General features: G+C 74.3%; 4 protein-coding genes across 4 annotated transcripts; 1 reads left to right on the top strand and 3 right to left on the bottom strand.

Annotated features, from left to right (window-relative positions):
* Positions 1–73: 73 nt before the first annotated feature.
* Positions 74–1,945, bottom strand: SOC6 (hypothetical protein; the record flags this gene model as incomplete). Its single annotated transcript, XM_009038969.1, has 2 exons — positions 74–629; positions 753–1,945. 2 exons carry the CDS (start codon positions 1,943–1,945, stop codon positions 74–76), a joined length of 1,749 nt encoding a protein of 582 aa, XP_009037217.1.
* Positions 1,946–3,076: 1,131 nt separating this feature from the next.
* AURANDRAFT_11962 (hypothetical protein) lies at positions 3,077–4,069 on the bottom strand (the record flags this gene model as incomplete). Its single annotated transcript, XM_009038968.1, has 2 exons — positions 3,077–3,346; positions 3,386–4,069. Coding segments are annotated over 2 exons (954 nt in total), but the record flags the coding sequence as incomplete, so codon positions are not given.
* An 8,498-nt stretch (positions 4,070–12,567) lies between these two features.
* On the bottom strand, positions 12,568–13,436 carry LHC44 (putative plastid light harvesting protein; the record flags this gene model as incomplete). The annotated part of the gene is made up of 1 exon (XM_009038967.1): positions 12,568–13,436. A coding segment is annotated over one exon (765 nt), but the record flags the coding sequence as incomplete, so codon positions are not given.
* A 2,173-nt stretch (positions 13,437–15,609) lies between these two features.
* AURANDRAFT_64375 (hypothetical protein) lies at positions 15,610–20,356 on the top strand (the record flags this gene model as incomplete). The annotated part of the gene is made up of 3 exons (XM_009039206.1): positions 15,610–16,793; positions 16,935–17,247; positions 17,330–20,356. The coding sequence occupies 3 exons, from the start codon at positions 15,610–15,612 to the stop codon at positions 20,354–20,356; spliced, it is 4,524 nt and encodes a 1,507-aa protein (XP_009037454.1).
* Positions 20,357–20,448: the final 92 nt, after the last annotated feature.

The raw sequence follows: 20,448 nt of genomic DNA, 5'->3' as shown, positions 1-20,448 counted from the left end.
GACGAGGTTACGCGTGGCGCCGGAGGAGCGGAGAAGGGGTCCCACCACTAGTAAGCTTCCGCGACACGGCGGTTTACGCGTGGCGCCGGAGGAGCGCGGGCCCGCCGTTCTCGTCGACGTCCTCGGCGATGGCCGTCTCCGTCATGAGGCCGTCGCCGAAGACCTCCCGGTCCCGCGCGGCGGCGTCGCCGCGCGCGGTCGGCCGCGCGACGACGGACGCCTCGGCGATGGGCGGGTCGAAGAGGCCGCTCTCGTGGAGCCGGTCGATCTCGTCGATGTCGAGCGGCGACTCCATGTCGTCCCCCCAGACGAGGCTCGACGACTCCAAAAGCTTCTGGATCTGCTCGAGCGTCAGGCCCCGCGTCTCCGGCACGTAGGTGCGCACGAAGTAGGCCGCGTAGGCGCTCAGCAGCGCGAAGATGACGAAGGTCGCCGTGCCCCCGCACGCCGACAGCAGCGAGGGGAACGCGAGCGACACCGCGAGATTCGCGCCGAAGTTGAGCTGGACGCCGAACGCCAACGCCTTGCCCCGGATCGTGTTCCCGAAGAGCTCGCTCAGGAGCAGCCACGCGATGGGGCCGAAGCCGATCTGGTACCCGGAGACGAAGCCGAACATGGCCACGAGGCTGCTCAGCTCCGAGAGCTTGTGCGTGTCGCTGCTCGCGCCGGTCGACCCCGCGGCGCCGGGGTTCCGCGCGCCCGAGTGGGCCGGGTGCTCGCCCGCGGCCTCGGCGTTCGACGTCGCCGTCGACGCGCTCGACGTCGTGGACGAGAGCGCGAACGCCAGCGACAACACCACCAGCGACGTCGTCATCACGGAGATGCCCACGCCGAGCAGCTTCCGCCGGCCGTGCCTCTCGACGGTCGCGCAGGAGTAGACCGTCGCGACGAGCTTGACGAAGGCGACGGCGAGGGGCGCCCAGGCCTGCGCGCCCGCGGCCTCCATGATCGTCGACGAGTAGTAGAGCACGGACGGCTGCCCCGTGACCTGCTGCAGCAGCACGACGCCGAGCGCCGCCCGGAGCGCGTTCGCCGTCGCCGGCGACCGCCGGTACGCCTCCGTCAGCGACAGGTCCGGCGCCCCCGGCTCGTCGCCTCGGGCGCCGGATCGGCCGTCGTCGCCGCGGCCCTCGGCGGCGATGTCCGCCAAAATGTCGCCGAGGACGCGGCCCGCGTCCTCGCGCCGCTCGTAGAGCAGCCCGTAGGCCCGCGCGGCCTCTTTGCGTTTGCCCCGGAGCGCGAGCCAGCGGCCGGACCGCGGGAGCCCCAAGACGCCCGCGAGGTAGACGCAAGAAATGGGCAACGCGACGGCGTAGGCCTCGCGCCAGCCCAGGGGCCGGTCCCGCGTCGCGTAGCCCGCGGCGTACCCGAAGAGCATGCCGACGACGATCAAAGCCTCCTTGCTCGACACGCAGGCGCCGCGGTAGCACGCGGGCGCCATCTCCGCGATGTACGCCGGCGCCGCGTGCGTTGCTAAAGCGCAGCCGCACCCGTAGATCGCCCGCCCCAGCAAGAAGCAGGTGATGCCCGCGCGCGCGTCGTCGAGCTCCGCGCTCAGAAACGTGAAGACCGTGCCCACGCCGAAGCAGGCCGCGCCGCGGACCATCTCGCCGCGCCGCCCGATGCGCTCCGCCATCGCGAAGACGAGGAACGACGCGCAGAACGCTCCCAGGACGCTCGCCGACGCGACGAGGCCGCGCAGCAGCGCGGACCGGCCGACGGCGCGGCCCCAGCTCACGCCGCCGCTGCTGCGCTCGAGCTCCGACACGCAGTAGGACGTCGCCCCAATGTCGAAGCCGTACAGTAAACCGCCGAGGGCCGGGAAGACGACGACGCGCAGCAGGAAGCCCGCGTTGACGCGCGGCTTCAACAGGCCGTCCTTCTTGTACTCCTCGGCCCGCGGCAGCAGCGGATGGTCCTCGACGACGGGCCGGGCGTCGGCCATCGTCGCAGCCCGAGATCGGCACCTTTGCGGGCAACGACGCGTCAACATGAGATCTTTTGTCGCCAACGAGAAATCGCGTGGTGCCTGTTCGAAGCTGGCGCCTAATCCGTCGGCGGTTGCAGCCGCATCCACGCAATGAAGGCCATCTCCCACATCAACACGGCGCGCGTCGACGCCGTCCACACCCCTACGATCACGCGCCTCGCCGGCGGGCGCAAAGGCGACGACGGCGACGACGCGCCGCGCTCCGTGGACTCGCTGGACCGCATGGACGCGACGCCGACGCCGCGCGGCAAGAAGCGCAGCGCGAGCTTCGACTCGCTAAGGAAGCGGCTCACGATGCGCACGCCGTCGCCGCCCAAGGACCGCGCGCCGCCGACGTCCGCGCGCGTGACGCCGCCGTCGGCGAGCCCGAAAAAGGCCGAGGCGCGCCGCGTGCGCGTCGTCCTCGGCGACGCGACGAACACCATCGCCGCGCCCGCGGCGACGAAGGCCCCGGCCGCCGACGGCGCCGCGCCGGTCGCCGCGCCGGCCGCCGCGCCGGCCGCCGCGGCGCCGTCGGCGAAGCGCCTCGGGGCCTACTCGCTGGCGTTCTGGGCCGTCGCGCTCGCGCTCCTCGCCCGGGCGGCGACGCCGCCGGTCCCCGTCGCCGCGCCCATGGCCACGTCGCTCGTCGTCGTCGAGACACCGGAGCCCGTCGCGCCGCCGTCGGCGCTGCTCCTCGCGGGCGGCGAGCCGGCGCTCCCAATGGGCCTCCTCGCGAAGCGGGCCGCCAAGGCGTTCCTCGACGCGCTCTTCCTCCCGCTCCGCGCGGCCGCGGCCCTCGCGAAAACCCTCGCGCCGCGGGCGACGAGCGTCGTCGCCGCCGCGAAGCGCGCCGTCGCGGACGCGAAGCGCGCGCTCGCGGCCGCGGACGTCGGCGCCAAGGTCGGCGCGGCCGCCGCGTTCTACCGCCGCCACCGCAAGCAGAACCCGCGGCCCCTCTAGGGGCGCGCGCGGCGTAGCCCCGATGTGATGTGCTGAACAGCGCTATTTAGGGATGAGGAAGAGCTTGCCCGTCGTGTCGTCGCCGACGGAGAGGACCGCGGCGTCGCCGTCGTCCGGGAAGCGCGCGGCCATGGCCAGGGGGATGTCCGTGTGGCCCCGGAGGTCCCGTTCGCAGGCGCCGCTCCGCGCGTCCCAGACCTTCACCGACAGGTCCGCCGACGACGACACGAGCTTCGCGGCCTTCGGGAACCACGCGAGCGCGACGACGGCCGTGTTGTGGACGAGCGACACGCGCGGCCGCGCGGGCAACTTCGCGAAGTCCCAGACCTTGAGGAAGCCGTCGACGGAGCCCGTCGCGACCCACGTGTCCGGGTCCCGCGAGAACGCGACGCAGACCACGGCGTAGGCCGGGTCCTCGTCCTCGCCGTCGTCGCGGCGCACGGTCTTCGCCACGGCGTGCTCGAGGACGTTGACGATCTTCTTCGACTTGCAGTGGAGCACGACGGCCGTGCCGTCCTCCGCCGCCGCGGCGACGAGCTCGGGGTCCGACGGGTGGACGTCGAGGGCCGTGATGGCCCCGTTGGACATGAGGAGCATGCCGCGGTCGCCCGGCGGCGCGCCGTGGCCCCGGGGCAACCAGGCGTGCTTGCAGACGCCCTTCTTCGGCGCCCAGACGCGCACGGAGCCGTCCGCGGAGCCGGTCACGATCTGCTTGCCGTCGCAGGTGAAGGCCCCGCAGAGCACGGGGCCCTCGTGGCCCGCGAAGACGCGCATGCAGCCGCCCGACGTCGCGAGCCACATCCAGCACGTGCCGTCGCCCGAGCCGCAGAGGACGACGTCGCCCTTCGGGTGCCACTTGAGCCACTCGACGTCCCCGGGCCCGTCGAGGGTCCGCGCGAGGTTGCCCGTCGTCGCGTCCCAGAGCTTGACCGTGCCGTCGTAGGAGCCCGTCGCCGCGAAGGTGCCCGTGTGGCTGAAGCCGCACGTCGTGACGCTGTCCGTGTGGCCGCCGAGCTCCACGGACCTCGAGGCGGCGCCGGAGCCCGCCCCGAAGTGGAGGAAGGCGCGGTCGTCGCCGCCGCCCGTGAGGGCGTCGCCGTTGGGCGCGAAGGCGCAGCAGTAGACCGCGTCGCCGTGCGTCGCGAGCGTGCTCTCGGCGTCGTCGCGCTCGGCCGCGCGTTTGAAGGGCTGCTCGACGCCGGCCTTGAGCTGCTCCTCGACCTGCTGGAGGCTCGCGAAGGTGCCGTCGTCGCCGCCGTCCTCGATGGACCCGTCGTCCTCGAGGTAGTTGGCGCCTAAATCCTCGCCCTCGTCCTCGATGAGCATCTCGCCGTCGTCGTCCTCGACGACGCGCTCGACGTCCATGGCGTCCATCTGCGCGGCGACGGCGTCGGCGTTGGCCGCGGCCATGTCCACGTCCACGTTGGAGGCCATCGCTGGGTCGTAGCAACCGAAGCCAAGCCCTATCGCTTTTTGGGAAGTGCTTTGAGTGCCGCGATGTTGCCGCTCGTCAGGCAAGTTTACCCCCCACTGAGACGTTGGATACTTAAGCTCCATGAGACGTTCCTGAAAAAAACAGTAAGTTTCCAGTGCCTTTGTACTTCAATGGATGTGCAGTGCAGAACAAAAGACAAATATTGTCTGCACGGAAGTATATAAAAACCTCAGCTTAGAGATAGCAAAAGAGCTTAAAAGCCGAAGCATTCCTGTACAAACAAGTTGCGCATTTCCTGGCTGGATAGGCCGTACAAACAAGCTTACACTCCTCCGCGATGGAGGCGTGCATTCCCCTTGGCGGGGCAGCCGACGACGAGCTCGCCGGGGGCCGCAGCCCGCCCCCGCCCCAGGCGTCGACGTCGGAGGTGAGCTCCGTCGCCGCCGGCGACCTGCCTTGCGACGACGACGAGGACCGGGAGGCAGCCCCCGAGGATGGCGCCGGCGCGGCCGTCGACGAGGCGCCGGGCGAGGGCGACGACGGCGGGCGGTGCGCGCCGCCGATGCTCCCGGGCGCGCTGCCGCCCGTGGCCGCGCCGCCGCCGCCGGCCGCGGCGGCCGCGGCGGCCGCCGCGGCGGCCGACGGGGACAAGCGGCCGCGGGCCTACGACGACGACGACGACGAGGAGGAGGATGCGGGTAGCAAGAAGCCGAAGCGCGTCGAGGGCGCGGCGACGCCGGGCGAGATCGAGCGGGCGCTGACCTTCAAGGGCGCGACCATCGCGTGGGCCATCCTCAAGCGGAAGAAGGTCCTCGAGAACCGGCCGTACCGGCTGCCGTGCGGCGGCTGGATCGCGATCCACGTGGGCAAGGGCGCCTTCGAGGGCGACTACCGGGGCCTCGTCACGGACTGCCGCCTGCCGACGGAGGAGGAGCTCATGCGCTCGTGGCGGGCGGCGCGGGAAACAGGGCGCGACGTGCCTTTTCCGCTCGTTTCGGCTGATTTTCGGACGAGCGATCGTCCCTCGGAACGGTGTCGACGCTTGTTCCGGAGCGCGCGCGCGCGGAACGCTCGCGTCGAATCGCCCCGTTCCCGCGCAGGTGGCAGGCGACGATCGTCGGCGCGTTCCGCGTGAAGGAGTGCCGGCGGCCGCAGAACTGCGGCGGGTCCTTCTGGGCCCAGGGCCCGGTCTGCAACGTCGTCGACGCCGTCATCGAGCTCAAGGAGCCCGTGTCCGCGCCCAAGGGCAAGCTGAGCCTCTGGCTCATGGACGACGACGTCCGCGACGCCGTCGCCGCGGGCCTGAAAGACGCGCCGGTCCTCACCAACGACCTCGGCGTGCTCCCGCCCTACGAGCCCATCCTCGGGCCCATCACGCCGGGCCGCAACAAGCGCCGCGAGATGGGCAACGTCGAGCACGTCTTCCCGCGCGGCGGCGGCTTCTTCGAAGAGCGCCTCGGCGGCGGCCGCTACGGCGGCGGCGGCTACCCGGGCGCCTACGCCGCCTACCACGACGCGCTGCCGCCGCCCTACTACGCGCCCCGGGCCTACAGCCCGCCCTTCCCGCCCCACGCCCCGCCCTACGGCGGGGCCCCCGGGGGCGGCGCCGCCGCGCCGCCGCCCCGCGACTTCGCGCCGGGCTACGGCGCCCCCGGCGGGGGCGCCGGCGCGCCGCCGCCGCCCCCCGGCCACCCGCCGCCCTTCGACGCGCCGCCGCCGGGCGCCTACGACCCCTACCGCGCGACGCGGAACACCTGGCCCGGCTACGACCCGCGCGGCGCCTTCGACCGCGGCGCCGACCCGGGCGGCTACGTGCCGCGCGGGCCCCTCGAGGCGTCGCGCGAGTGGCTCTACCGGTCCCACTACCCGCCGCACCACGACCGCGGCGACGACGCGCGCCGCGACGCGCCGCCGCTCTACGACGCGCCGCGCGGCCCGCCGCCGCCCTACCCGCACCCGCCGCGCTACGATCCGGGCCCGCCGCCGCCCTAGCCGGCGCCGCGGCGCGCTCCGATCCGCGACGGGGCGCTCCTACCACCTGTCGCTCCTACTACTCGCTCTCTCTCTCTCTCTCTCTCTCTCCTCCCGCGGTCTTCGCCGTGATGTGCCTCTGAGAGGCACACTGATGCTCCCTACCACGTGGCCATCCAATTTGATGCACCCTACCATGACCTCAATTGCCGCATGCTACTAACATGTCCATGTCTCTCGACGTTAGACGCGGAGCTCGAAGAGCAGGAGGCCGTGGTTGTGGCCGAGCGCGACCTGGGCGCACGCGTAGTCCGGCGGCACGCCGCGCCAGGCGACCTCGGCGACGACGTCGCCGGGCCCCTCGCGGCCCGCGTTGGCGATGCCGCCCTCCCAGGCGTTGCCGCCCCAGCAGTAGACCCGGCCGTCTTTGGACGCGACCGCGCCGTTCGTGTACGACAGCGCGCCCGCGGCGGCGGCGGCGCCCCGGAGCGACGTGAGCCGCGCCGGGGTGTCGCAGCGGGGGCGCAGCGTCGCGTGGCCGAGCGCGTGGCCGTCGCAGTCGCCCCAGGAGAAGCAGCGGCCGTCGACGGCGATGGCCAGCGTCGCGTACGTCGACGCCGCGACGGCCGCGACGGGCGGCAGGCCCGGCACGGGTCGCGGCGGCCGGGGCACGTGCTCGCCGTCGCCGCGCTGGCGCACGAGCGGGTCCGGGTCCGCGGCGCCGCCCGCGCCGCCGCGCGGGCCCAAGCCGAGCAGATTGCCGTTCGACTCGTCGGGCCCGTACTCGTCCCCGAAGGTCCAGAGCTGTCCCGCCGTCGTCAGCGCGCAGCAGTGGAAGGCGCCGCCCGCGAGCGACCGCAGCTCGGCGCCGTCGAGCTCCCGCGCGGCCTCGAGCGCGCGGGGGCGCGCGTTGTCGGAGAAGCGGCCCGCCCACGCGACGCGCCGCGCGCCGCCCCGCGCCTCGTACTGCACGGCGACGTACTCCAGCCCCAGCGCCACCTTGAGCGTCCGCGCGACGTCCAGGTGCGGCTCGTAGGCCACGCGCGTCGGCCGCTTCGCGAAGTAGTCGTTCGGGTCGCGCGACCCCCGCGGCGCGACGGGCTGCAAGAGCTGGCCGCAGACGTTGTTGCCCCAGGTGAAGAGGTCGCCCCCTCGCCCGAGCGCCGCGCAGCTGTAGCCCAGGGCGCGCCCCCGGCCGTGGTAGTAGCCCGACGGCGTGCAGGCGACGGCGACGACGTCCCGGAGCTCCGGGAGCCGCGTCGGCGTCGGAGCGCCGCCGGAGGCGCCGTCGCCGGAGAGGTCCGGCTCCCAGGACCGGCCCCAGTGGAAGACGGCCCCGTCGAGCGTGACGGCGAGCGTCGCCGCGTCCGCGCAGGCCACGGACGTGATCGTCCGCGAGAGCGAGAAGTCGAGGAGCGTCGGCGCCTTCGCCGGCGCGCCCAAACCCGACGTGTCCTCGCTGCCCCAGGCGTAGACGACGACGTCCGGCTTCCAGAAGGGGTCCCGCGCGGCGGACCGCCACTTCTTCGACACGCGGCACAGCGCGCCGATGGATTCGAAGCGCAAAAAGGCGAAGACGGACATGAACGCGTCGGTCTCCAAGCCGTCGCAGTCGTTCGCGGCCGCAAAGGGCATGAATTTCAGCAATTGGCCGGCCCGGGCGCCGCCGGCGCGCCGCGTGCCGTTGGACGACGGGTCCCAGATCGTCTGGTTCACGAGGCCCCGCCCGTCGGACGCCGCGTAGGCCTCGACGGCGGCCGCGGCCGCGCGCGCCAGGTCCTCGCCCGCGCGCCAGCGCCGGCGGACCCGGGCCTCGAGGCGCGCGAGGGCCCCGGCGCCGAGCGCGACGGCCGCGGCCTCCGCGGCGGCCCGCACGGCCGCGGCGACGCGCGCGGCCTGCGCCGACGCGTCGTTCTCCCGCGCGCACCGCTCCTCGACGAGTCGGCGGGCGAAACAAGGAGCCTGCTCCGCCTCGTCGTCCGGGCCCGTGCCGCCGCTGAAAAAATGGAGGAAGGACATCACCGTCGCCTCCTCGAAGAGGTCGCCGTGCGCGCCGAGGTCCAAATCGAACTCGTCCGCGGCCGCCGCGAGCGCCGTTTCCGTCGCGTCCTCGGCCGCGGCCCACATCTTGCGGAACTCGCGGGCCGACGCCTCGACGCTCGCGACCCAGGCCGGCTTCGCCGCGGCCTTGGCGACGTCGTCGCCGGGCGGCGCGCGGGTCCGCGCGACGCCGGCGGGCGCGGGATTGTCGAGCATGCCGTGGCGACGGGCGACGCTCTTGCGGATTTCCGTCGCCGCGGGGCCGGCGAGCTTCAGGGGCGCGAACGTCTCGCCGCCCCAGCCGAGGAAGGAGCCGCCGCCCGTCTCCGCGGCGATGGCCGCTTCGACCGCCGCTTCGACGACGCCGTCGGCGACGGCGCGGTCCGCGTTCCGCGCGGCGGCCTCGACGGCGGCCTCGACGGGCGACCCGGCGCAGAACGCCGCCACGGCCGCGGCGTAGACCGCGTCGCCGTCGGGGCGGTCCGCGTTTCGGACCCGCTCCCGGAGCTCCGCGTCGACCGCGGTCCAGACCTCCCTGACGGCGTCGGCGCCGCGGTCAAAGTCCGCGTCGTCGTAGCCCTCGACGAGCTTCTTCGCGGCGAAGGCCGCGACGGCCGGCGGCGCCAGGTCCGCAAAGTAGGCCCGGGCCCGCGCCGCGCGGCGGCCGTCGCGCCACGACGCGTACGCGCGCCGCGCGGCGACGTCGACGCGCGCGGCCTCGCGCTTCCGCAGCGCGAGGGCCACGGCCGCGCCCAGCGCGTCGATCGGCGCGTCGCCGCGGCCGCCGTAGGCGTCCGCGCCCGCGGCGGCGGCGACGGCGGCGGCGGCCGCGCGCGTCTCGTCGCGCCACTCGAGGACGGCCGCGGCGGCCTCGTCCGCGGCGCCGCGGCCGGACCGCTCGAGCCGCCGCGTCACGACCTCGCAGAGCTCGTTGAGCACGGCGTCCGCCGCCGGCCCGCCGAGCGCCGCGACGACGGCCCGCGACACGTCCGCGCGGACCGCGCCCTCGGCGGCCGCCGTCCGCGACCTGGGCAGCGAAAGGGTGCGACGTTCCCGACTTCTATCTCGGCCGATTTCCACTCGTTTCGGCTGATTCTTGGACGAGCGATCATCTCTCGGAGCGCTCTCGAAGCGTGGATGCTTTTTCCGGAACGCGCGCGCGCGGAAGATTCACGTTGAAGCGACGTTAACCACCCTTTCCCGCCGCCGTCCGCGACCGCGCGAGCTCCGTCGCCGCGTCGAAGCGCTCCTCCTCGCGGAGGCGCACGGACCCGAGGAACTCGAGCCAGCCGCCGGCGACGAACTCGTTGACGACGACGACGACGAGGTGCGCGCGCGTCATCGCGCGGTAGAGCAGCGACCTACCGAGCGCGTCGGATGACTTCGCGGTTTCGGGCGAAGCGCGCGCGACGAAACACACCACGCCCGTCGCTCGACACCGGCAGCGACCGCCGCGCGACGACCGCCGAGCCGTCGTCGATCTTCGCGTCGAGGCCGACGCAGATGACGACGAGGCGCTCGAGGCCGTCCATGTGGTCCACGGTGTCGAGCACGAGCCAGGGCCGTTCCGACGTCCTCTCGAGGCGGCACGCGGCCGTCGCGGCGTCGACGAGCTCGAAGGCGTCGTCGCCCGCGAGCGCTCGCTCGAGCGCCGCGCGGAAGGGCTCGTCGGGGACGACGAGCGCGACGCGGTCGTCGAGGCCGAGGCCCGGGAACTGGTTTTCGACGTGACCGAGCGCGTCGCGGACGCGCGCCGCGTAGTCGGCGAAGCGGTCGCCGGAGGCGTCGAAGAGGAAGCTCTTGAGGGGCGGGCCCGCGTCGTCGTGCGCGCAGGTCGTCAGCAGCTTCTGCTCCCCGCCGAGCTGGAACGCCATGGCGCCGGCGACGATGCGCTTCGAGCAGCGCACGACCTCGGTCAGCCTCGCCTCCGCGGCGACGGCCGGGTAGAAGACGTGGCGCGACCGGCACTGGCTGACGTCGCTCAGCAGGAGGCGCCGCGTCGTCGGCGCCACGAGCGCCTCGACGGCGGCGCGGAGCGCGTCGTCGCCGTAGACGTGGTGCGCCTCGTCGACGACGACGAGGCGGTACGCGACGCGCGCGCCGTCGTCCGGCGCCTCGAGCACGAGGCGGCCGCCGCGCGCCCGGGGCGCGAGGACGCCCGCGGCAAAGGGCTCGACGAGCACGCGGAGCCGCGCCAGCAAGCCGCGCGCGAGGACCCACTTCGCCGCGAAGCACGCGAGCGCTCGATTCCGCGCGACGAAGACCGCGAGGCCCGCGTCGCCTCTGAGTTCGTTGACGAGGCGGTGCAGCGCCCAGAGCGTCTTGCCGCTGCCCGCGGGCGCCTTGAGGTGCACGTCGACGCCCGCCGCGCAGGCCTCGAGGGCCTCCCGCTGGTGCGGCGTGAGCGTCTCGCCGGAGCCGCAGCGCGCGGCCTCGTAGGCCTCCGCGAAGGCCGTGCGGTCCGCGCTCGCGGCGACGCCGAGCGCGGCGGACGCGCGCCGGTCGTAGTCGCCGCTGAGCACGCGGTTGCGCAGCGCCGCGGCCTCGGACGCGTCGGGCAAATCGCAGGCGACGACGTAGCTCGTCTCCGAGGTCCGCTCGACCGTCGCGCCGTCGGCGTTCAAGGCGCGCGTCAGCGCGGCGCCGGCGTCTGTTGCGGCGGGTTCCTCGAGGCGCACGGCGAAGGAGATGTGCTGCGCAGCCATGGCAGCGCGACACAACCCGCGGCGAACGCGCCCCGATGCAAGCGAATCGGCACCTCAAACACGTTTTGCCACAAAGTACTTAAGTCTGGTCAAAGATGCCGCGCAGAACAAGCTCGACTCCTCGACGCAGCCCACCACCTCGACGCCGCGGCACCGCCCGCGCGACACCGCCCGCGCGACACCGCCCGCACAACATGCTCCTGCGTCGCCTCGCGACGCCGCTGCGCGCCGCGGCGCGCCGGTTCCCGCGCCGCGCGCTCGCCAGCGACGCCGAGCGCTTCGAGGGCCGCGGGCCGACGGCCACGGAGGAGGTCAACGAGGCCCTGGGCCTCCCGCGCGGCGACGGCGCGTCCTTCGTCCTCGGCGGCGCGACGCCGGCGAGCTGGACGGCGCTGGACGCCGACGTCGCCGTGCACGTGTCGCAGGACGAGGCGCTGCCGCGCGACTGGGCCTGCGCGACGCGATTCACGCTCGAGTCGCCGCCGAGGCTCCTGAGCGCCGCGGAGGACGACGCGCTGCCGAGCGAGCTCGCGGACGAGGCATTGTTCGCCGCGGACCCGGCGTCGCTGACGTTCGTGCTCGCGGCGACGCACGCGCCGGAGCCGACGTTCGACCGGCTCGAGAGCCTGTTTCCGGGGTCGCGGACGATGTGCGTCGTCGCGAGGCGGGTCAGTGCTTCCGGCGCGGCCGCGGCCCTCGCCGGCGCGGCCTTCGCCGACTTGTCGGCGCAGTCGCGGAGGATGCTCGCGGCGACGCTCGCGGACCTCGCGCCCTTCGACTTCCGGTGCAACTCGGACCTCGCGCGCGATCTGTTCCTCCCGTCCGAGGACTCGCGCGTCGAGCCGTCGAAGCCCGCGGACGAGGACGTGCCCTGCTTCGTCCTCGACAACGGGCCCTTCGCGCCGGGCGAGGCGAAGACCTTCAACATCTTCGAGAGCCGCTACAAGTTGATGATCAAGCAGTGCGTCGACGAGGCGCGGCCTCTGTTGGTCGTCGGCCCCGAGAGCGACGCCGTCGGCGCGCTCTGCCGCGTCGGGGGGGCGACGCACGACGCGGCGTCCGGCGGGTCCACGGTGGTGCTCGTCTGCGAGAAACACGCGGTCGCGCCGAGCCGCTACTCGTGCCGCGCGGAGTTCGGCCTCGTCCGTGCGGACAAGCTCGAGGCGCCGCCAGAGGATTAAGCGCTCAGAGGTGTGTGCCTCGCCGGGCGCGAGAAGCCGTCAGGGCAGCGCGAGCGCTAGCGCCTGGACAGCGGTCCCGCGCGCGCCGAGCCGCCGCCCTCTCGACCGGCGTCGCGCCGCCGCGGCCGCCGATGGCGGACGCGGCGAGCACGGTCCCGCGCGCGGCTCGGGCGCGCCGCCGCGCCGCCGATGGCGGACGCGAACGTGCGCGCCTCGGGCGACGTTGTCCAGAGGGTGGTTAGAGAGCGGGAGCGTCGTAAGCCGCGGCGAGGCGGCGAGCGTCCAACCGGCCGGCCACCGCGCTCAGTAGAGGGAGAAGTCGGCGGAGAAGGGGATCATGACGTTGCCCGCGTACTTGGGGAAGCCCTCGATGCCGTCGAGGGGCGGGACGATGAGGCCGTTGGACTCCGTGAGGAGCGAGATGAGGCCGAGCATCGCGAGGCGGCCGTTGTTGATCTCGACCTGGCGGCCGCGGGCCTTCTCGTCCTCGGACTGCTCCGGGAAGATGTCGAAGGGCTTGTAGAGGTTGAGGTTGCCGATGGGGAAGGGGCCGATGCGGCCCTCGATGGGGGGGAAGTAGCCGGGGAGGCCGCCCTTGGTGTAGTGGACGTAGCCGTCGGGCTGGCCCGCGCCCTCGCCGTAGGACTCGAGCATGCCCACGAAGGTGAAGATCTGGAGCTTGCCGATGAGGGGGATGTTGTCCCACTGCTCCTGGGGCGTGACGCCCGCGACGTAGCCCCGGTAGGGCGGGAGCGCGTGCTCGCCGGACACGATGGGCGTGCACTGGGCGAGGAAGCCGAGGAAGCCCGCCATGGCGACGCGGCCGTGCTTGATCTCCGCGTGGCGCAGGTAGCCGATGGTGCCCTCGTTGCCGAGGTTCCAGAAGTCCTGGTCGCTGATGCCGAGCGGGTCCCAGAAGCCGAGCGTCGAGCCGAGGAAGTCGCCGTTGCCCTCGGCGAGGGCCTCGAGCTCCGCCTTGGAGTTGAGGGCGCCGACGGCCTTGGGCGCGGCGGGCGCGACGTAGGCGGACGCGGTGCCGCAGAGGGCGAGGGCGACGAGGAGCTTGGCCTAAAGATCGGCGACGATTTACGAGGTTGCGCGGCGCGAAAAGGCGGGATTTTCCTGCCAGCGTCGTCGCGCACGGATGCGACGGCGCCGCGGCGTGGCCGCGCGATGCGGCGTCCCTTATAGCAACTTCTTAGACGCGGATGCGCGACCATATTTACTTGCAGTGGGCACGAGGCTATGATCGTGGCTTCGACGAGCCGCGGACCGGCAGGCGGCTGCCGACCCCCGGCCAAGGCGAGCGCGATACGCGCGATGCGCCAGCTCCACAAAAAAACCATCCCTTACGCCACCGCCACGCGCCCGGCGCACACGCTGCCGAAGGCGTAGGTCTCGTTGAGCATCATGACGGGCAGCCGGTAAGGGTCCACGTCCGCGCCGCACGTCTCCACGCCGAGCACGCTGCCGCACGCGTCCAGGCCGAAGGACAGCGTCAGCTCCTGCACGCTGCCGGTGATGCGCGCGACGAGGTTCACGCCCGCGGACCCTAGTACCGGCACTTCCAGCGAGAGGCCCGGCACGGGCACGTACGCGTCCTCGCCGGCGGTCAGCTTCTCGATCTCGTAGTCGATGCCGAGGTCCGCCTCCGTGACCTGAAAAAGACAGGATACAAGGCGCGCGCCACTCAAGACGCCGGGCGGCATACGTCGACGTCGAAGTTCATGGGGTCCGCGCAGGGCTCCATGTCGACGACGACGCCGATCGTGTCGAGGTCGAGAAAATTCACGGAACAGGTCAGGGTGCCGCCGAGCGCTTTCTTCGTGTCGCAGCTGCAAAATCCGGGCAGGTCCGGCGAGATGACGGCGCAGACAGACGTCGCGCCGACGCGCGCGACGCGCTTCGCCTGGCCGAAGCGGCCGAAGAAGCCGAGGACGCAGAGGGCGATGCTACTGTTGTGCAGCATGGGATTTCGTGCTCTCGGAGCGCTTGCCGTTGCTGTCTAGTCCACCGAGCGCTTGCCGTTGCTGTCTAGTCCACCGAAGCTCGAGGACGACGCTGCGCAGCGCGTGCGCGCGTCTATGCCCTGTGACGAAGAATTGCCACAGTGATGAAGTGTTTGGTTGCCTGCGGAGGGTCGGACAAAAAATACGCTCGAGACGACGACAGCGCCTCGCAGAGCTGCGCGAGGCAGCCGCGTCGGCGCGGTTCCGCGTGCTCGTTGGCCGCGCCGCGCCGTCCGGGGCTCGGCCAAAGACCTTGCTCGAAGGCGCGCGTGAAGTTTTCGTCGCGCGACTCGCTGCCGCGGCGTTCTAACGTGCGCCGGAACGTCCGATTTGGTGGGTCGGTCGTCGAGGTGCGCGAGATCTCCACGGTGAGTCCTGACCCATTCGCGACAGCGACCTCCGGAAACGTCACGGGGAACCGAAAATCAAGTTTGGGTCAGGTTCGAGCGTACTCAGGACTGTGTGGCACACCCTCGCTCCAAGGCGTTCTCGCAGGCGCCAAACCGCTAGAGCGCGGCGTTTGGACCCACTGGCGTCGATCCGACCACTTCGAACGATATGGCCGGGCGGAGTGGTACATGGACGAGGCCTCCGCAGCCTCACGCGACCGCTGGGCTGGATGATCCGCGCCAACGCGCTCAAACCGGTCCTCTCCAAAGAGGCACTTTCGAGGCCACTGTGGCGCCATGAAATACGCGCGTGCGCTGGCCATACGGCCTGGACGGACTCCTACTACCACCAGCACCATCGCCTCAGCGTTGGATCCACGTCCTACGACCGTGATCCGCACGTCCGCGGTCTGCAGCGGGATCCACCGAGTTCCTCTATAGATCCGGAGAACTGCGCGGCGCATAGCGTGTCCATAGCGGTGGCCCTGGGGGTTTGGAGGGTCGTTCGGGACGCCCCAAACGGCGCGTCCAGCGACGGCAACAACGAAGAGCCAAGCCGGAGAAAAAAATTTCAGTACGTTTTCGGCGTCCGCGGACCGCGGCGTACTTCCTACGTATGTTCTCGGTTTTTCGGGCATAACTTTTCACTAGCGACGAGCTACCATGATCGCAGACAAGCTCCAACATCCCTGAAGGACGCTTTGGACGGGTGGCGACACGGGGCCACCGCGCGAGGTCGATAAAAAAAATCGATTTTCCAGCCCTCCGAGGCAACCAAAAAGTGCTCGTTGCTGGCGACTTGCCGGCGACATTGTCATCGTCCCGCCATCTCCCGCCTGGCTCTCGACGAGCTGATGTGTGCGCGACACGCCTCTGTGCAGCGCAGCCTGCTCGCGTGAGGCCTGTGCAAGCACAGCACAGCCACAGTTGCAACCACAGCAGCGACCATGTCGCAGCTCTCCGCTGCAGACATCCAGAAGCGGCTGCTGCTCATCGGCAACGCGGCCAAGGCGCGCAACCCGACGGGCTTCGTCGACGAGGTGAAGCGGCGCGTCGGCGACGGCAAGCCCGCGCCGCCGCCGCCGCCGCCGGAGGAGCGCCTGTCGTGGGTCGTGCTCGAACCCTCCACTCGCCTCGAGCGCGCGCTCGCGGCCGGCGACGCCGCGGACGCGCGCGCCGCGCGCGCGGAGGCGACGGCGACGCTCGCGCGGCTCGCGCGCACCGGCCCGCTCGTCGACGCGGTCTGCCGGCGCCTCGTCCGCGACGGCGCGGACGTCGGCGCCGCGCTCTTCGCCGGCGACGGCGAGCCCGCGGTCTTCGCGCGCTTCAACGGCTGCGTCGTCTGGCTCGCGCTCGCGGCGCCGAGCGCCTTCGCGGCCGCGGCCGCGCGGTCGCGCGCCTTCGCGGCCGCGGCCGCGCGCGGCGGCCTCCGCCAACTCTGCGTCGCCGAGGTCGACGCGGCGCTGAAGGCGCGCGGCGCGTTTCGGCCCGCGGCGTGGCGCGCGCTCGCGGGCGACGGCGACGACAACATAACCGCGGCCGGCGGCGACGGCGAGGCCGCCCGCCGCGACCTGCGCCGCGGCGCGGAGAGCGCGGAGCTCCTCGCGGCGCTCGAGCGCGCGCGGCCGGACGCGCTCGAGCGCGCGGCCGAATGGTCCCGCGCCGACGCCGTGAGCCGCTGCGCCGCGGCCGCCGCCAAGTACGCGGCGCTCGAGGAGTCCGCGGCGGTCGCCGCGCGGGCCGCGGCCGCGCGCGTCGCCGAGCTCGAGGACGCGCTCGCGGCGGCCGCGGCCGAGGCGCGGACGCGCGACGCGCGGTCGAAGCGCGGCGAAGGCGCGCCCGCGGCCCCCCGCGCCGGGCCGGACGCGCCCGCCGCGGCCGCGGCGACGCCGCGCGGCGCCGTCGACGCGATCCGCGCGTCGCGCCTCGTCGACGTCGACCTGTCCGGTTGCCCCGCGGCCGTCGCTTCCGGCGCCCGGGGCCTCCAGCGGTCCCTCGCCGCCGCGGCCGAGCGCCTCTCCGTGGACCTCTACGAGCACCGCGACCACTTCCTCCACGAGCTCTTCCAGAACGCCGACGACGCGCGGCACGACGGCGTCGATGCGCCGGCGCTCGAGGTCGGCCTGAGCGGGTCCCAGGCCGCGCGGGAAAGCCAAACTTCCGCAGATCGAAGTCGTTTCGGCTGATTTTTGGACGGGTCGGTTTCTCCGAATGAGTGCTCCGCGGAGGGCACAAGATGGCCGAAGACGCACACTTTTCGATTGAATCGCAGGTCCTGGTTCTTCGCCTCGTCGAACCAGCGCCCGGGCTTCGACGCCGCGGACGTGCGGGCGATCTGCGACGTCAACGCGTCCACGAAGGCCGGCGACGCGGCGACGACGGGCCACAAGGGCATCGGCTTCAAGGCCGTCTTCGCCATGTGCGACCGGCCCTGCGTGCTCTCCAACGGCTTCGCCTTCTACTTCGACGCGGCGCGCGACGGCGCGCTGGGCCTCGTCGCGCCGCGCTGGCTCGAGCTCGACGGCGCCGACGGCGCGCCGGCGCCGCCCGGCGACGTCGTCGACCGCTGGCGCGCGGGGCGCACGGTCGTCGCCCTGCCGCTCGCCGACGGCGACGCCGGCGACGCGCGCGCGGCGCTCGCGGCCGCCGAGGCCGAGGCGCCGCGAGACCTGGACGGCGACGCGCGGGCCCGGGGCGTCGCGCGTCGCCGTCGCGACCGCGGGCGCCGCCGCCGCGTACGACGTCTTCGGATCGTCCGGCGCGACCGCCGCGTTCCGCGCCGGCGGGCCCGAGCGGCCCGCGTTCTACCACGCGGTGCTGCCCGTCGCGCCGCTCCCCGCGTCCTTCGGGTTCAGCCTGTCGGCGCCCTTCGACCTCGTCGCGTCGCGCGCCGCGCTCCGGGCCACGGCGAACAACGTCGCGCTCCGCGCCGCGGTCGCGGACGCGTTCGCCGCGGCGGTCGCGTCGTCCGACGAGCTCCGCGGCCGCGCGCTCGACTATCTGGGCAGCGAGGACCGCGCGGAGCCGCCCTTCTGGGCGGCGCTGCGGGCCGACGTCGCCGCGCGGCTCGCGGACGTCGCCTGCTGCCGCTGCGACGACGGGTCCCTCGCGGCGCCCGCGGAGGTCTTCCGCTACCCGGAGGCCGGCTCGTCGCTCCGCGCGGCCGTCGCGCTCCTGGGGCCCGGCGCGCGCGTCCGCGGGCGCCGCCTCGCGCGCGTCGCGACGGCCGCGGCGCCGCGCTTCGCGCTCGGCGACCTCGTCGCCTGGGCCGGAGACGCCGACGGGGACGAGAGGGCGGCCGCGGCGGCGAGCGACGCGTTCTGGGCCGCGCTCCTCGACGCGGAGCCGGAGCTCTGGCCGCGGATCCGCAAACTACGAATCGTCGCGGCGGACGGCGGAGGCCCGCTCCGCGCGCTCGCCGACGGTCTGTGGGCCTTCGACGGCCCCTGCTTCCGCGGCGCGCGCGGCAACGGCCGCGTCTACCGCGCGGCGCCCGGCGGCGGCGCCGCGCGGCGCCGGCTCCTCGAGCGCCTCGGCGTCCGCGCGGCGCTCTCCTACGCCGACGCCGTCGACTTCGCGCTCGACGCCGCGGCGGCGGACGGCGGCGGCGGCTGGGAGACGCTCGACCTCCTCCGGCGCGCGTGGGCCGACGACGCGGACCTCGCCGCGCGCTGCCTCGCGGACGGGCGCGCGTCGACCCTGCGCGTGCCCGCCGCGGCGGGCCGCGCGGCGCCGGCCGCGTCCCTCGTCTCGGCGACCCTCTTCGGCGCGCGCGTCCTGCTCCCGGACGACGTCGCGGGCGCGATCTCCGCGCTCCTCGACGGCGGCGGCGCGGCGGCGGCGGCGCTCCCGGACGAGCGCGCGATCTCGACGACGGCGGCCGAGCCGCCGCCGACGGCGCCGGCCGTCGAGTGGGAGGCGCACCTCGACCGCCTCGGCGTCGCGCGCGCGATAGCGGACGCCGCGGGGCCGGACGTGCTCGTCGCGCTCGGCGCCGCGCTCGCGTCCGCGGCCTGGTGGCGCGGCCTGTCGCCGGCGGCGCTGGACTACGTCGCCGACCGCCTCGGCGACGCGGCGACGCTCGCGATCGCGCGGGCCGCGCCCGCGCGCGCGCGAAAAGGCGGGAGCGACGTGCTGGCGGTGCGCGACCACTTCCTCCGCGACGCGTTCGCGCCCTTGTGCGGCGTCGCGCTGCCCTACCTCTTCGACGACGGCGGCGGCGCGGACGCGTACCCGGGCCTCGGCGCGGCCGCGGCGCGGGCGACGCGCGCCGTCGTCGCGACGCTCGCGCGCGGCGACCCCGCCGACGCCGGCGACGCGCTCGCGGCGCTCCGCGTCCTCGCCGCCGCCGGCGGCGACGCGCGCGCGGCCTTCGCGTCCGCGGCGGCGCTCTACAACCGGTGTGGCGCGCTCGCGGACCGGCGCGACGACGCCTGCGTTTTGGTCGACGGCGAGAAGGGCGGCGCGCTCCGGCTCGCGCTCGCGTCGAACTGCGTCTGGGACGACGACGAGCGGCTCTGCGCTTTGGCGGGGGCCACGCGCCTCGCGCCGCGCTACGCGGCCCACGGCTGCGAGGCCGCGCTCGCGCGCCTCGGCGTCGAGCCGCGGCTCGGAAAGGCCCGCGACTTCCTCGCGACGCTCGCGACGATCGGCGCCGGCCGCGCCGACGGCGAACCGGGCGACCTCGTCGCGGTCGCGGCCGCGTGCTACGCGCGCCTCGCGGGCCTCTGCGCGTCGAGCGCCGCGGACCGCGCGGCCGTCGCCAACGCGTTCCTCGCGGCGCGCCTCGCGCTCGTCGCCGGCCGCCGCGGCCAGCTCGTCGCGCTGCGGTCCACGGAGGCGTTCTGGGACGTCGCGCCCGCGCTGCGCCACGGCGCGGCGGCGGCCTTCGCGCTGGCCGCGCACCACGACGCGGCGCTGCGAAGCTTCTTCGTCGACGTCGTCGGCGTCGCCGCCGCGCTCGGCGAGGACGCGCTCGACGCCGCGGCCGCCGCGCCGCCGCCCGCGGCCGCCGCGGCCGCCGCGGCGCCCGGCGGCGCGCCGCCGCCGTCGGTGCAGCAGGGCTTCGCGCCCGACGACCTGCGGGGCGGCGCGGACGCGGCCCCGGCGGCGACCGAGGACCTGGCCGTCGCGGCGATCCGCGCGGTGCAGCGCGGCCGCGCGGAGGCGCTCGCGGTCCGCGGCCGGCCCCTCGACGGCGTCGGCGGCCCGCCCGACGACCTCGCGGCCCTCGCGGCCGTGCTCCGGCCCCTCCTCGCGGCGCTCGCCGTGCCGTCGCGCGCCGTCGCCGTCGCGGACGTCGACCGGTGCCCCTTCGTGCTCGACGCGTGCCTCGTGCTCTCGCGGCCGCGGCTCGCGGCCCGCTCCGACGCGCCCTACATCGTCACCGAGATCCTCCACGGGCTCGCGCACGCCATCGACGACGACCACGGCGACGACCACGGCGCCGCGGCGCAGGCCCTCTACGCGCACGCGCTCCCGCGGCTCATCGGCGGCGCCGCGCCGCCGCCGCCGCCGCCGCCGATGACGCTCGGCCCGCTGCCCGGCGCGCGCCATGCCGCGGCGCCGCGGACCCACGGCGGCGACGCGCGCGGCCGCGGCCGCTCGGGCGGCGGCAAGGGGCGCGGCGGCAAGGGGCGCGGCAAGGGGCGGAGCGCCGCGCCCGGCGCGGAGCGGGCCCCGCGGTACTCCTAGCCCGCGGGCCTTTTTACCTGTCAAGGGAGCGGGGCTCGCGCATGCGTCCTTCTATCTAGAGGAAGCGTCGCGCTCTGGAACGTTGAGCGGAG

This window comes from Aureococcus anophagefferens, assembly GCF_000186865.1.
Source record: "Aureococcus anophagefferens unplaced genomic scaffold AURANscaffold_10, whole genome shotgun sequence".
In the NCBI taxonomy this organism is placed as follows: Eukaryota; class Pelagophyceae; order Pelagomonadales; family Pelagomonadaceae; genus Aureococcus; species Aureococcus anophagefferens.
The sequence above is the reverse complement of the archived record's forward strand: the minus strand, read 5'-3'. Positions and strand labels throughout refer to the sequence as shown.